The sequence below is a fragment of the Bubalus kerabau genome, chromosome 5, assembly GCF_029407905.1.
Source record: "Bubalus kerabau isolate K-KA32 ecotype Philippines breed swamp buffalo chromosome 5, PCC_UOA_SB_1v2, whole genome shotgun sequence".
Taxonomy (NCBI): Eukaryota; Metazoa; Chordata; class Mammalia; order Artiodactyla; family Bovidae; genus Bubalus; species Bubalus kerabau.
In genome coordinates this window covers 121806048-121823530 of record NC_073628.1, presented here as the reverse complement: position 1 = coordinate 121823530, position 17483 = coordinate 121806048, and the positions used below count along the sequence as shown (strand labels likewise).

The 17483-nt window shown below is 38.4% G+C and overlaps 1 protein-coding gene across 1 annotated transcript in view; it reads right to left on the bottom strand.

The window, feature by feature from the left end:
* Window positions 1–17483, bottom strand: part of HMCN1 (hemicentin 1) — a 546435-nt gene that overhangs the window by 388085 nt on the left and 140867 nt on the right. Inside the window, exons 3-4 of the mRNA XM_055582953.1 lie at window positions 10993–11151; window positions 9303–9425 (exon numbers count right to left, since the gene is read on the bottom strand). Coding sequence (XP_055438928.1) covers window positions 9303–9425; window positions 10993–11151 — 282 coding nt within the window. The remainder of the gene's footprint in view (window positions 1–9302; window positions 9426–10992; window positions 11152–17483) is intronic.

The window sequence follows — 17483 nt, the reverse complement described above, 5'->3', positions numbered from 1 at the left end:
CGGAGTTTCCTGACAGTGCTTATCATGTTATTATTATCACTAGTGTTTTATAGGTTACAAATATGGTTAAATGAGGCCATGAGTTCATTTGCCGGTGGGGGGGGGGTGCGGAGCGCAAAAAATAACATCACTTAATGTTTAAACATTTTTATAATGCCCATAGATCTGTGATGATTAAAGGAATGTACTCAGCATAGTGTCTGGAATATAATAAGCACTCTCTAGGGGTGACCTATATTATTATGACTATAATTAATATTCTTATTAATCCCACAATAAGCAGTTAAACCCTTTACCTTTAAATGGTTTTACTGCGATGTGAAAATAAGAAAATATAACAAATACAGGGCAATTGTAAATATTTGAGAATCTCACAAAGCCTTTACTAACCTGAGTTCATTCTCCCTTAGGTATTTATTTGTAAAGGTGGGGCTCACCAAAATATCCCGCAGGAGGACATCCCAAGGACCTATAATAAAATCAAAATCATAGGTTCTCTCTGATGTAGGAGGACCTCCAGGCTCACTGATTTCCATTTTCCTGGGACTCTATTCAGCTTATTATATGTGTCCCTTATTTTATTTAAGCTTCACAGCAGTTCTGTGAGTTAATTACTATGCATGTTATCACATGAAGAAAGTGTCAAAGAAGTTACAGAAAGTTTCCAACTAGCTAAAGGCAGAGTACTCGTTTAAATCCAGATACTGGATCCTAAAGCCCCATCATAGCATGCTGCCTTTGGTTATCTCAACACAGATGGACGCTAAATACATATTTGTTTTAGGAAAAATTTTTAAAACATTGCTGGAATATTTTGACTAGAATATATCACTAAATAAAAATAATAACAGTTAGTATTTCTTGGTATGTTCTAAACACAATAACTTTGAGATAGGTACTATCATTCTCCTCTTTTTCAGATGAGGAAACTGAGAGAAAAAGACTGTGTAACTTCTGTAACATCCCCTGGCTGGGATATGAGTCATGGTCACAGGGCCTGGAGTCTTTACTGCACAGTTCTGCTTGTGCTGGATACTTTGATTTTGCCCGTCCAGATCAATTCTCTGCCCTTCTCCATTAGGCTCTGCATCCAGGGATGCTGACCTTTAAGAACTGCTTCACTAGGGGCTCCATGGTCTCCCAGCTTCCAGTTAGACTGGGTGAAATGAAAAGCACGAAGAAGGATTCCCCAGGCTTTATCCTCCACGGCTGCAGTTTGCCTGTCAGACGATCTCAACCTTGATCTCCCTGGGCGCTGGTCCAAGCTCTCTCTTCTATTGTTGCTGGACTCTCAATGCTTCACCATTGCCTGTTGGCTGTGCTTAGCCCTGCCCACAGCTTGGTAGTCTGTGATTCACTAAACTTTCTTTTGCCCCTGCTGAGTGAGCCATCTCTTTTCTGCTCAGATAATTACTGATATTCTGCTTCTTTAATCATTCTTAGAGTAAAAATTCTGGGATGACTTCCCTCTCTCCTTGCTGCTATAAGAAAGTTGATTGTAAACTCCCAGAGCACATTGGCTTCAGCAGTGGCTGGGACAGTCTTGCCTACAAAGGAGGAGAACTTAGAACTGAGATTCCTAACACCTTGGATGTTTACTACCCTGCCACTTATTCAAAGAAAAGTAGACAGCATGTTCAGTGCCTTTCCAATCCCTTATAAAGTAGAGGGTAGTCAGTTTAGATCAGAGGCCCAAGTCTATTGTGCTAGGTACTATTGAGGAGAGTGAAAAATCTGGCTTAAAACTCAACATTCAAAAAACTAAGAAAATGGCATCTGGTCCCATCACTTCATGGCAAATAGATGGGGAAACAATGGAAACAGTGACAAACTTTATTTTCTTGGGCTCCAAAATTACCGTGTATGGTAACTGCAGCCATGAAAGCAAAAGACACTTGCTCCTTGGAAGAAAAGCAATGACCAACCTAGGCAGCATATTAAAAAGCAGAGACATTACTTTACCAACAAAGTTCTATATAGTCAAAGCTATGATTTTTCCAGTAGTCATGTAAGGATGTGAAAGCTGGACCATAAAGAAGGCTGTGCACTGAAGAATTGAATCTTTTGAACTGGCTGTTGGAGAAGACTCTTGAGACTCCCTTGAACTGCAAGAAGATCAAACCAGTCAATCCTAAAGAAAATCAGTCCTGAATATTCAATGAAAGGACTGACGCTGAAGTTCCAATACTTTGGCCACCTGATGCAAAGAGCCTACTATTGGAAAAAGATCCTGATACTGGGGAAGACTGAAGGCAGGAGAAGGGGATGATGGAGGACGAGATAGTTGGATGGCATCACTGACTCAATGGACATGAGTTTGAGCAAACTCTGGGAGCTGGTGATGGACAGGGAAGCCTGGCATGCTGCAGTCCATAGGGTCACAAAGAGTTGGACACGACTGAGCGACTGAACAACAAGAACAACTATTGAAATTTCCTTAGTCTCATGTGGCTCTATCCTATCTATCAATGAAGAAACGTCAAAGATCTTGCTTTCCCAGTGTTCAGTGTGCTGACTAGCATCAGGTAGCTCAATCATGTGCTGAACAAATGAATCAGGATGGAATCTCTGATGTGTCACTTTACTGTTAAAACTGCATCGTCTGATAAAAACAAAAGAGAAAATCTGAAGCAGGATTCACCATGGTTATGGGTGCAGTTACATGATAAGGAATGTTTATGTCCCCTACATTTGGACATTTACACCCAGTAGTAGTTTAACCCTGAGCAAGATGGTCTGCCTCCCTATGCCTCTTCCCCTCATCTGTGAAATAGAGGTGATGTTCACGGTGTCTTTTTTTTAACTTATTTTTTTATTGAAGGATAATTGCTTTACAGAATTCTGCTGTTTTCTATCAAACCTCAACCTGAGTCAGCCATAGATACACATATATCCCCTCCCTTTTGAACCTCCCTCCCATCTCCTGCCCCATCCCACCCCTCTAGGTTGATACAGAGGCTCTGTTTCATGGTGTCTTTCTTCTAGGCAGTAGTAAGGATTAAGTGAAATGAAACGAAGTAAAATAAAATTCATCTCTTGCTTAGAGGCCATAGCAAGCACCCAATCATTCTGATCTGGTGTCATTTTCTTAATCACACAGCATATTTTCTTACGCTTAGACCAAGCAAAGGAGTTACAGGAGTCTGATAGAAAATCAAGAGGAATATGTCTATGCCAAACAGAGTAGCACAGGGCACCACTCCAGAAGAAAGCCCTGGGTATTAAAAAGGAATGTTGGAGTTAAAACATCCTACACCGACAACCTGAAAGTTATAACAGTCATTAAGATATATTCTCATGGGACTTCTAAATATCATCATTGACCTCGTTCAAAAATGTAAATTTCTTGACAATTATTTCTTTATTTAATAAAATTTCTTTCTGATACAACATAATCAGCTAGCCAGCATTACTTAGGAATGGGGAATAAAAGCAATCTACAAGTGTGGGATATAGAGGGAGAGGTTTTGGGGCGGGGGTTGGAAACGGAGATATTTGAAGACATCAGCTGGAAGAGGTGGAGAGAAAGGATTGGGAAACAGGACAAGTGAATTACCCATTGGATGATGGATCTTTTGTGTTAGGTTCTTGGACACAAGAATATAACATCTGTGGGTAACTTTGAGATTTAACTTGGACTTAAACCTAGGAAGCATTAATTGGATCACTGACAATCACCCAGTTTATAAAGAAATGAAAGACTTAGACTATTCAGTTCCTTTTCCGTCTTCAAAGGTGAATTAAGTACATCTTTGAGATGTGTCTCAACTTTTATTGCCAAAGAGTAATACCACACAATGATTTATATACCCCTGATGTTCAGCCAAATACTTCCTTTTCTTTGGGTTCTCTTTTATGTTAAATAAAGATGAAAGATATCTAGATCTTCTCCAAAAAAATGAACAGGAAGAAAGAAAAACTTAAAGTAATCTCGAGAGAGTTGACACAAAATATAACCTGCTCGTTTAGGAAACCGATGAACTGGGTTAGGAGGATAAAGCATAATAATCAGCAGATTCCTTTGGAAACAAAAGATGAAAAAAATCACTCTATTAAAATGAAAGGACTCAGTATGTGTATGACTTCACCACAGTTCTTATACCTATTAAATGTGCAGAGATCGTTATAGCATCTAGGTTCCTTAGAGTTTATAATATTTACATAATAGGAGAATCTGGAACAATTAGAAAAGAGAAACGGCTAAATTACATGCTAAAAATTTTGCAAATCCAATTTTAACACTGTCATTCTGCTTTTTGTTTTTTAAAAAAATCATTTACTTTGGTGGTTTTAAGGAATATATTGGCTTATGGGGCTCCAGAAACCCCTTCAGAATATCTCTTTTACACACATCAAAAAAAGAACCATCTCTCCAGCCTCTTCCCAGACTGTCCCACTCAAATTTATTTCCCAGCAACAACGAACCATCTGGTTTCTAACAAACACAGTGGCACAATTTCCCTACTTTAAAAGCAAAATAACAATATTATAAGGATTAAAACAATACTAGTTAACATTTATTGGGCACTTACCCTATATTGGAACTTGGGAGGAACATTTCATATGCATTATCTCATTTAATATAACAACTTCCTGAAATGTATAATTCTACTATCTCCATTTTACATTTACATATCCCCATTTATCCTTTCTTTTACAAAGAAATTGGGACTTACAGAGACCATATCACCAAAAAATACAGAATTCTTATCAGTTAGGAAGACTTCTCTGATAGCTCAGTTGGTAAAGAATCTGCCTGCATTGCAGGAGACTCTGGTTCAATTCCTGGGTCAGGAAGATCCACAGGAGAAGGAATAGGCTACCCACTCCAGTATTCTGGCCTGGAGAGTTCGATGGACATGGAGTCACAAAGAGTTGGACACGACTGAATGACTTTCACTTTCACTTTTCACTTTTATAAGTTAGGATGCATTTATTTGTAAGGTACCGTAATGTTCAACTCTGGCTTAAACAAAAAGATCACTTCCCTAATTCTTGAGCTTACAGGTAGGATGGTCTGAACGTTGACTTAATCCAAAGGCTGTGGACTTCCTTAGCTCTTTAATCCCCCTCATATTTATTTCAAGCTCAGACTTATATGAAGATGTCTGCACCAGACTTGGGATTTACATCCATGCAGGACAATATACAGAAAATATCTTTTCCAAGACACCCTTAGCTAAGTCTCTTTTGAGATTTAATGACCTTTCATGAACCAACTGAAAGGGGGATTGGAATTGCTATGGTTGACATAAACATTAAAGTCCATCCCGGTTGGCATTAAACTCCAGCTTATAAAAATGGGCAGTTTAAGTAATGCTTTTATCTAGTCCTCTTCTGCCTAGCTGAACTTAAAGATCAGAGTATCAACTGATAATCTAGGAGAAAAAGACTATTAACATGGCAGTGGGTTAAATTTCTGTGATATATCTACATCCATACAATTTTCTGTAATTTATACCAAAATTTTTAAACTGTTATTCCTATAAATTAGTTGGTAATTTGGACCATAAAGAAGGCTGAGTGCAGAAGTATTGATGCTTTGGAACTGTGGTGCTGGAGAAGACACTTGAGAGTCCTTTGGACTGCAAGATCAAACCAGTCTATCCTAAAGGAAATCAACCCTGAATATTCATTGGAAGGACTGATGCTGAAGCTGAAGCTCCAATACTTTGGCCACCTGATGTGAAGAACTGACTCAATGGAAAGGACCCCGATGCTGGGAAAGATTGCAAGCACAAGGGGAAGAGGGCAACAGAGGATGAGATGATTGGATGGCATCATCGACTCAAAGGACATGAGTTTGAGCAAGCTCCAGGAGATAGTGAAGGACAGGGAAGCCTGCTGTGCTGCAGTCCATGGGGTCACGAAGAGTCGGACACGACTGAGTGACTGAACAACAGAATTCTTTCTTAGGACTACGCATCACCCCATTTGTTTAATAAGAAAGTCTGTCCCTCTGTAGGGCTTATAATCTTCGTTTAAGACAATAGTATTTTCAATTTTTCATAAGTCAATTTTCTCTGAGTGTATGAATATAAATTGTCACACTAATGGGACAGACAAGGTTATAGTCTAGCTCTGGGCTCCAATCCTAATAATGTCCTATGTTTGTCTTCATTTAATCACTAAATCATGTCTGACTCTTTATGACCCCATGTATTTTAGCTCACCAGGCTCCTCTATCCATGGGATTTCCCAAGAAGATACTGGAGTGGGTGGCCATTTCCTTCCAAAGGATCTTCTGGACCCAGGGGTCGAACCTGTGTTTCCTATACTGGCAGGTGGATATTTTACCACTGAGCCACAAGGGAAACCCAACAATAAAGTTCTAAGGTTCTCCCTAGAAGTTTCAGTTCAGTTGCTCAGTCGTGTCCAACTCTTTGCGATCCCATGGACTGCAGACCGCCAGGCCTCCCTGTCCATCACCAACTCCTGGAGTTTACTCAAACTTATGTCCATTGAGTCGGTGATGCCATTCAACCATCTCATCCTCTGTCATCCCCTTCTCCTGCCTTCAAACTTTCCCAGCATCAGGGTCTTTTCAAATGAGTCAGTTCTTTGCATCAGATGGCCAAAGTATTGGAGTTTCAGCTATAACATCAGTCCTTCCAATGAATATTCAGGACTGATTTCCTTTAGGATGGACTGGTTGGATCTCCTTGCAGTCCAAGGGACTCACAAGAGTCTTCTTCAACACCACATTTCAAAAGCATCAATTCTTTGGCACTCAGCTTTCTTTATACTCCATCTCTCACGTCCATACACGAGTACTGGAAAAATCATAGCCTTGGCTAGACAGACCTTTGTTGGCAAAGGTCTAGAAGTTTATCCAATTTGTTTTGAGAATCTCCAAGTTATGCATGCAGGTTCAGTCAGCTGCCTTTTTCAAATGCACTAGGTGCCTGCTGACCGTGGCCGTGACTCTTCTCACCTCTTCTCTTCTGCAGTACCTTCTGCTGGGAACCACCCTGTCCTCTGGGCATGGCATACTTTGCTGCCATCAGTGCCCCATCTGTCTGCACTGAATACCACTACCACTCCCCCAAAAGCCTCATAACCCACTAAGTGGGTGGTATCTTCACTGATATAAGAGAGAGTGATGCTGTTCTCCACTATGCCCTACTTCATGCTAATGATATTGACTGTACCTGAGTCGTACATAATCCCACGTTAAAAACAACTCCAAATGTTGCCATTCCCATCATTAGGGTCAAGCACAGGTCAAGGGACAAGAAACCTAGTTCCAGAGAGAAACACCTTGCACTCTTCTCCAACTTCAGGCTCCCAAACTCTCATGCAGATGTTTATTCAAATAACTGTTAAGGTCTCCCCCTGTAGTTGTCAGACCTGCCCAAGCATTTCTGAATTGCTACAGTGGACATTGAGGGACACTTCCCTCATAGCTTCCCTCAAAGCTCAGGGACGCTGCCCTCGTAGTTCAGTCAGTAAAGAATCTGCCTGCAACACAGGAGACCCGGGTTCAATTCCTGGGCCGGGAAGATCCCCTGGCGAAGGAAATGGCAACCCACTCCAGTATTCTTGCCTGGACAATCCCATGACAGAGGAGCCTAGCAGGCTACAGTCCATGGGGTCACAGAGTCAGGCATGACTTGGTGAGTCAACCACCACAATGGACACAATTCGGACTCAAGTCATAGTTTCCTCCAAAGGCTGTTTCTTACAAGAAAATTTGTTTACACTAAAGCAATATTCCATGTTTGTTTATCATATATTAATAAAAAATATTTTAACTATTTATTCTATAAATTTGCAATGTGCTGTTAGTTCCTGCATGATCTAATAGGAACTCTTTAGTTATAAGAGAACATAGAGAACCATTTCTTTCAAGACAAGGAAGTCTGTCATGAAATGAACAGAACTTGTTTACTGACTATATTCCCTGTGCTGTCCATTAGATCCTTAAAAATTATTTATTTTATGCTTATTAGTTTATACCTTTTAAGTCCCTTCACCTATTTTGCCCTCTCCCCATCCATTCCCCTCCAGTGATCACAAATTTGTTCTCTGTGGGTCCGTTTCTGTTTTGTTACATCTGTCCATTTATATTATTTTTTTTAGATTCCACATATAAGTGAAAATATATGGTATTTGTCTTTCTCTGTCTTATTTGACTAAGCATAATATGCTCCAGATACTTTATATATATCTGGAGCATATATATATCTATATATAGATATAGAGCATATTTATAGCCAAATTTTTATAAATATATAAATTTATATATAATATACATATTATATATATATATGTAAAATCCTGTGTTACAAAGAAAAAAACCCATCTTTTTAGCCCATATCAGAAACTTAAGTGTTTACCACATATTAGATCACAAAAAAAGAGGAAAATAACACACACACACATCCACATGTAGGTATATATGAGTATGTGTGTATATATCTGTGGATATATATTTATGTATGTGTGTTTATATAAACATACACAATACAGTTAATCATGCTGTTATTCTTCAATAGTTGAAAACTGTTCATTAAGAAAAATTTTAATACTAATTGCAGTAATGACAAACAAAAAAATAAAATTTGTATAGATACGTTGACCACATCAAATCAAACATGAATTATGCAAATGTAATATCTTATCTTTTTTTTTGGCATGTTCCTAGAAACTTACCTGGGAGCCAAATAAGTAAACAAAATTTTATCATCCCTGGTAGGGTCAAGGCAAGGTAACAGAAAGAGAAAATCATGACAATTAAACATATCTCAAACACATTTTCAGAAACTACAAAGACTTTCTTAATATATATGTTATAGACTATCATAAAAATTTTTAAACAAGTATATAGTTATTGGACAATAGTTTTTATTTTTTATTTTACAGATCAAACTTCATTAGAATTTGGCTCAATAACTAACTTCTTATATTCTAGTTTAGTGAACAAATGTAAAATGAGTCAAGGAAGAATCAAATCAAGCCTCATTTTACCAGTTATCCATAAGCTTTACATCAGAACTACAAACTAATCTTATGAAACAATAAAAACTACAAAAATTTTCAAGTTCCCCTAAATGAATTTTAAATAAATGTATACTCAAATCTAAATAATTTATTAGTATAGCATAACACTGTCTAGAAATTAATACCAGATAAACCTATGCTTCTGCACATCAGTTTAATGCCTTTATTAACATGTAGCCCAGGGGGAAAAGACTTTTTGTTTGATTTGTTCTTGAAATCAAAACTGACACAATTAGGTTTGCCCAACTGATGTTGATAAGGTAGTGAATAATAAAGTAGACCCACTTTATTAAACTGACCTCATTAACTTGTTTTTTGTCCAGATGGAACACTTGACCAGAACTTGTAGAGGCAATTTCTTCATAGACTCTGTATCCAATATGGCTTCTGTCATCACAATCTCCAGTAAGCACAAATACCACCTACAGTTTTTGAAAAAAAGAAGATATTTTAAAGGATTTGGGGAAATCACCATATGGTTATTGAGCACTTACTGTATATTAACATACTACCAGGCAAGTGGGAGATATGTGTGTGTATGTATATATATATATATATATATATATATCTTCCTGATTCATGCAATTTTACAGGTGATCTTAAAGTTAACCTTACAAAATAGGTAAAGTTTACTTTGTCATCTATGAATCAAAGCTTGGAAATCTGACTTGTTTTGGCCATAGTTCAGTTCAATTCAGTCGCTCGGTCATGTGTGACTCTTTGCAACCCCATGAATCGCAGCACACCAGGCCTCCCTGTTCATCACCAACTCCCGGAGTTCACCAAAACTCATGTGCATCGAGTTGGTGATGCCATCCAACCATTTCATCTTCTGTCGTCCCCTTCTCCTTCTGCCCCCAATCCCTCCCAGCATCAGGGTCTTTTCCAATGAGTCAGCTCTTTGCATGAGGTGGCCAAAGTATTGGAATTTCAGCCTCAGCATCAGTACTTCCAATGAACACCCAGGACTGGTCTCCTTTAGGATGGACTGGTTGGATCTCCTAGCAGTTTTGGCCATAAGAACAAGGCAAAATGCACATTCTACTGGTTCCAAACTGACATTCAAGCTGCTGCTGCTGCTAAGTCACTTCAGTTGTGTCCGACTCTGTGCGACCCCATAGATGGAAGCCCATCAGGCTCCCCTGTCCCTGGGATTCTCCAGGCAAGAATACTGGAGTGGATTGCCATTTACTCCTCCAATGCATGAAAAAGAAAAGTGAAAGTGAAGTCGTTCAGTCATGTCCGACTCGTAGCAACCGCATGGACTGCAGCCCACCAGGCTCCTCCATCCATGGGATTTTCTAGGCAAGAGTACTGGAGTGGGGTGCCATTGCCTTGTGTATTTCCACTTGATCTCTTAGTGTTTCTGTCTTGGTCATGACAAGATCATACCCAAACTAGATTACTGGTCTCAGAAAGAGGTGGAGAAACTTGCAAGGAAGAGCCAAGTCACCCAGAGCTCAGCTGAGATAAGCTAAAAGCAAACCATGCTTAGATACACAAGTGAGCAAGCAGAGCCTAGGGCAACTGAGCCCGACAAACACGTGAGAAATACATGACTATTGTTTTAAGTCACTGAGAGTTAGAACAGCTTGTTATTCAGCAATAGCTAACTGATACAATAAGTAATTGACTCAGACAAGATTTCACATAGGAGGTGACATTGGAAATACAGGCTTTTCTGTTAGGGCTGTGCTTTTGTTAGTTATATGGATAAGATGATAACAAATATCTTAATTAAACCCTAATCATTTCTTTTCCTTATTGTGAAACAATGCATTTACATGCTATGTACAAATATCACATATCTATTTACATTAAATCACATATACATACATATTGGAGCTCTTATATATGGATCCATAATTGTAGTTATTGACATTTGCCACACATGGGATAGTGAGAGGGGAGGCAAATCTGTTACATGCTGTATTTCTTACAGCTGCATTCAGATGGGAAATGGGGGGGTGGGGGTTGACTCCTACTCACCTGTGACTGTTTCTGTTGGATAAGCTGCAGCACCTCATGAGTGAGTCGATAATCCTTGGATCGCGCATCAGTGAAAACATAGATGAAAGACCCAGGAAGGGAAATTTCCAAGGCAATTTTTATAGCTCCGATACTCATTTCTGGACAGTCGCCACCACCCTGTTGAGAAACAGTGAGAAAAATCCTATTATTTCACTAGCAGAAAAGAGACAGTTATGACAAATTGCCTTCGAAGCTCAAGAACCAAGGAAGTTCTCTTCATTTCTATTTTCTGTCCGTTTGCCACTGGATTAACCACTTTGGTTACAAGGAGATGGAAAAGACATAAAGTGATGTGGAGACAAAAAAAAAACTGTATTTATGGATAAATAAAAAATTCACCCCAGATACACAAAATAGAAATTGTTATATACTTTGTAATTAAATATTGATCGACTTCCATTCTCATACATGACTGTTTCATACATCTCTTCTCTTATTCTCACTCTTATTTGATGACCTTCCCTCTATTGTACTGGGAAGATAGACGCAATCAATAGAGAACTTTCATAAACTTTTAACCTACAGTAATAGTAGCCACATGCGCTGCCTTCATGGTGAAGGAATCATTTCACTCACAGCTAAGGCTAACTTCTCACCTGTGCCTAATCAAGGACATAGTTCCTGTGACCATCCCTTCTCTCCATTCCATTGTCAAAATTTTTTTTTACTGGATCATTTTCACCAGCAAACAAATAGACTGGTTTATCTCCTATACCCCAAGTTTCTGCTCTGATGTGACCTATCAGAGAAAACCTCCATGACCACCTTATGTAAAGTACAGCCCCTTTGTAACTCTTTTCACTCTGCTTCATTTTTACAACTAACACATAATCTCTGTGTTTTATTTGCTATTGTATTAGGCTCAAAATAGGCTTCTCAGATGGTGCTGGCAGTAAAGAATCCACCTGTCAATACTGGAGATGCAAGAGATGCAGGTTCAAACTCAGGGTGGGTAAGATCCCATGAGGAGGGCATGGCAACCTATTCCAGTATTCTTGCCTGGAAAATGCCATAGACAGAGGAGACTGATGGGCTATTATCCATGGGGTTGCAAATAGTCAGATTCAACTGAGCACACACTACTACTAGGCTCAATATATCGTCCTAAACAAAAACAGCCCTCGCCCTAAGAGGAATTCCTGCCACATATATTTCCTTCAAGCACATATGAATTTAAAGATAGAACTCAGCATGCTGTGTTTACAGTCTTATACATTATAATTTAAATTTAGGACTATATCCTACTTAACATGTCATCAATGTTTTTTTTCAAAATCACAGCTTTTAATGATTGTGAAATATTCTGTCTACATCCCATAATTTAGTCAGGCATTTCTCTACTGTTGAACATTACTGTTCTTTCAAATCTTCCTCTATTTTAAGGATATAAATACAAATCTATCATAGTATGATTATATCTATAATATATATTATATATTGTAGTAATGTTATATTTTTTCCTCATGTTTCCTTAGCAGATATCAATAACTATAGGGCCAAGGAAATGAACTTTTAGCCAGTATGTTTTGAGCAATGAGTAAGTGCTTAAACACCCTGCTAGGATTCAGGCACACAGATGAAGAAGCCAAAGCGTCTTGTACTTAAGCAGCTCATGCCTACAAAAGGCAGTCAAATAAACAGCAGGGCAGCTTGGGAACATTTTGGGGTGGGAGGGCTTGTGATTCCACAGTCCACCAGAACCCAGTAAGAGTGAGCTCTTTCTCAAAATGAAAAGAATTACTTGATAAGGTTTTATTCTAAACTCTGGAAATTCTATTTGATTCTCCTACTGTGGCTTTTCCTAGAGTCCAAACAGTCTTTAATTTGGATACAGATACACTGAGCACCAGAGGTCTCAACAGGGTCATACAAAACCAAACATTAGAACTGTTTACCCTTTAGTCTGGACCACCTGAGGAATCTTTTCTTGCACTGGATCCCACTCAATGCTTTTGGCTTTTAAACATCATCAATGGAATGAGTTGGAACCAAGCACCAACTGTTACAAATTACTTCTGAAACTGAGACACACTTTACAATGTCACACATCAAAAATCATGTCATTAAATAGTAGGGGGCTGGACGCTGTAGTGACTTTCGAGAAGATAACAGCTATCGACTCCCAGAAATTTTATTGAGTTAGCAGGTCTTTCTATTTTTGCAGTAAATGTTTCCTATCCTCTGTTACTGATAATGCATTTTCACAGCATCTAGTTTAACAAGTGATACTGTTCTCAAAAACTTGTATACATGTTATCTTCAGACTGTACCTACCTCCCAAATTTCAATTTTCTATTTACAATTGCTTTTTAGATATCTACTTCTAGATGTTTTACAGGTATCTACAATTCAGGGCATCTTCTATGGAACTCTTTATATTTTCTTCAACCGTATCGTCCCTATTTTGGGTACTGCCTGCCTAGAGGTTTAGTTCAAATCCTGAGTCATCTCTGACCCCTCCCCCGCCTTCCTTCACCTAATCAGTGGCCAAACCATTTTCCTTCTACATCCATTATGAATTTGTCCCCTCCCTTCCCCTTTACTTCCTACAATTCACTCTTCTTATCATTAATTGTATTACAAGTATAGCCTCCTATCTAATCTTCTGCTCTTCCAACCACCAAATTTTATATTTCCTGAAGTAAAGAGCTGCCTAGATCACATTCCTACTAAAATCTTTTATTAACTACTGTGTTGGATCAAATTCTCTCTCTAGCTTTCTATCTCCTGATGCTCCCTCTTCAAAAACTGCTTCCTTGGTAACTAGACTTAACCATGATAATCATCGTGAAATGTAGAGAAATATTAAATCACTATATTTTGTAACAGGAATTGTGTTGTAGATCAATTACATTTCAGAAACAAATGAACTCATAGAAAAAGAAGTCAGATTGTGGTTACTAGAGGCAGGGGGAGGGCGAACATAATGAAGGCAGTCAAAAGGTACCACCTTGCAGTTATAACTAAAATAAGTACTAGGAATGTAAGGTACAACATGGTAAATATAATCAACAGTGCTGTATGTTACATACAAAGGTTGTTGAGAGTAAACTTAGTTCTCATCACAGGGGAAACATTTTTTTTATTTCTCTGGCTTTATATCTCTTTTTGACCTTTGCACAAAGAAATATAAAACTAGAGATATCTCTCTGGTTTTGTATCTCTTTGCGACTCTTTGCAACCCCATGGGGGGCAGCCTGCCAGGCTCTTCTATCCATGGAATTCTCCAGGCAAGAATACTAGAGTGAATTGCCATTCCCTTCTCCAGGGATTGAACCCAGGTCTCCTACATTGCAGGCAGATTCTTTACCACTGAGTCACCAGGGAAGCCCCTATACAGTGCTGTATGTCATAATAATTATACCTCAATAAAAGTGGAGGAAAAAAATTGCTTCTTTTAATCTATTTTCTATTCTTTAATTATGCCCCTTGCTTCACACCTTAATTCCTTTAGTATTTTTAATTAAATTCTCTTTGTACTGTTCCATCTCAACCATCAAACATTCCTCACCGATGTATGCATGTCTAAAATCTTCCATTTTCCAAAAGCTCTTTGATGGCAGTAATGGTGTGCTAAATCCTGAGTCCTCAGATCATAGCATTTGCTGACATACAGTAATTGCTGAGTAAATATTTGTCAGATTGAACTATTCTCCAAGTTCGCGATAATATGCCTTCCTCTCTTGAAAATGTTCTCTTTTCTCCCCTTCAGATGTACTTCCTCACTCACTCTTCAGATGGACTCTAATTTGTTTTCTTCTTTATGTAACACATTTTCCATGGCAGAACAATTATTGGCGGCGGCGGGGCGGAGGTGGGGGGCGCAGTGGGGGGGTTATTGCATATAGTAAATGCCCTTGAATGAGCATTTGTGTACTAGGAAAGTGGGAAATAGCTACTGGGCACATTGGTAACTTTAGTATGTTGGCTAGGAATAATTTATACTTGTAGCCAACTTTGTATATCGGTAATGAATATCCTGGACTGCTCAAAAATTTATTAGATTCCTATTGTATTTTCAGGCTTCCCTGATAGCTCAGTTGGTAAAGAATCTGCCTGCAATGCAGAAGATCCTGGTTCAATTCCTGGGTCGGGAAGATCCACTGGAAAAGGGATAGGCTACCCACTCCAGTATTCTTGGGTGTCTCCTGTGGCTCAGCTGGTAAAGAATCCATCTGCAATTCAGGAGACCTGGGTTCGATCCCTGGGTTGGGAAGATCCTCTGAAGAAAGGAACGACTGCCCACTCCAGTATACCCACTCTGGTATTCTGGCCTGGAGAATTCCATGGACTGTGTAGTCCATGGGGTCGCAAAAAGTCAGACATGACTGAATGACTTTCATTGTATTTTCACAAGCTGAAGCAAAAAAAAAAAAAAAAAAAGGAAAAAAATTTCTCAGTTGTACTTGATACTGTGCACCTGAGTATAAATCACTATATAAATTATCCATTTCACAGCATTTATTAAGTGGCCAAGTACACAATAATGCTGTGTGGTAAACAACTCTAGTAGAGATGAACTTTTTTTTTTTTTTTTGCTGTCATCTAGTATCAAGGGTGGAGAAGGCAATGGCACCCCACTCCAGTACTCTTGCCTGGAAAATCCCATGGACGGAGGAACCTGGTAGGCTGCAGTCCATGAGGTCACTAAGAGTCGGACACGACTGAAGCAACTTAGCAGCAGCAGCAGCAGTATCAAGGGCATCAAGGGCCTAGGAGAAGTCATCTGTCGGCGGGCCAAAAATCAAAATAGCTAAGTCGTCTCCAGAGACACATACTAGGAATGGCAAGAATGATGAAAATGCTGTCCAGTTACTGAGTGAAGAACAATCTCTGAGCCACCTGACATGCACTCAAATTTATCCTAAGAGGACCTCAGGATGTTCATCCCTCAGCATCATCCAGGAGTAGACTCTAGAGACTACTAGAATCCTTGGAAGTTTGCCTATCTCATTGTACAAGCAGGTTCCTGAAAAGAAAAATAAGTTTCTTTTTTCCAAAAGAAGTTAAAATGTTACAGCTTTAGAAAAGCCTCTAATACATGAGTCTAATTTTCTAATCATTTTAAATCATAAATAACCACTAAAATCAGCAATAAAAGGAAGACTTTGGTTCTGTGCTATCTATTATAATAACTTCCCTGGTGACTCAGACGGTAAAACGTCTGCCTACATTGCAGGAGACCCGGGTTCAATCGCTGGGTAGGGAAGATCTCCTGGAGATGGAAATGGCAACCCACTCCAGTATTCTTGCCTGGAAAATCCCATGGACGGAGGAATGTGGCAGGCTACAGTCCATGGGGTCGCAACCAACAGTTGGACATGACTGAGCAACTTCACTTACACTTTCTTTTCATTATCATCACCACTAACCAGCCGTATGTGACTGAGCACTGAAAATATGGTTAGTGAAACTAAGGAACTGAATGTTTCAATTAATTTAAATTTAAAAACTGAAGAAGCACTAATTCTTTATCCTGATGACATAGTAAAATGATAACATTTTAAATATAATGGATTATATAGATGATTAAAATTATTTTCAACTGTTTTGTTTTTTAATTACCTATGTGGCTCACATTCTTTTTGTTGGACAGCACTGCTTCAGAGTAATATGTCTGGTTTAGTTATGTAGGCTGCATTCTAGACTATTATTTCTAAGGTTGTTGCTTTGATCTGAAAGTCTTCCATGAACTTTGCCTTTATGAAAAAGTTACCAGAAACAAAGTTCAAGCTGCTTTAATTTCCTAAGGGTTAGGAATCAAGCTAAAATCTACTCCAGAAATCTGTAAATCATTTGCTTCATTTAAAATATATGTGTTATATATACACAAAGTTTATAAATAAAATTTGTACATATTTATATAAATGTATAAAATATCTCAGAAACTTAACTCACAGGATTGCTAATAGTGTTTCCCAAATAATTAACTGATCTTCTGATCATTAAATTTAGCTAAAAGGTAGATTTGTCAGAACAGGACTAAAGAGAACCATTGTCAAAATGTCCAAGGTCCATGCTTATAAATAAGCCGCACAAGTCATATACTTTGGTTAATTTGTGTCAAACTCATGTACAAATTATAAAATTAGGGCAATAGGATTGTGACTGAACTATAAAAACAAACTGTTTTCAGTTTCTAGTTCCAAACTTAAAAGGCAGTCCTTTAAAAGTCTTAATGTTTTCTGTTTTTACCTGCATAACAAGTAAAAATCTAAAAGAATATTCTATAAAACATTTACAGTGGAGAAATTTAGAACTGATGAACCTAAACCTATGAAAAGTCTCATTAATTTAACTGATACTTCTGTTGGTAATAAGACCCTCTACTTGTATTAACTCAGTGGATATCAACTCTGCACCAAGCACTGAGACAGCAGTATCTCACACACTATGTTATTTACTCTCTACATCAATTTATGAAGTAGAGATCATTTCTAGCACATTTA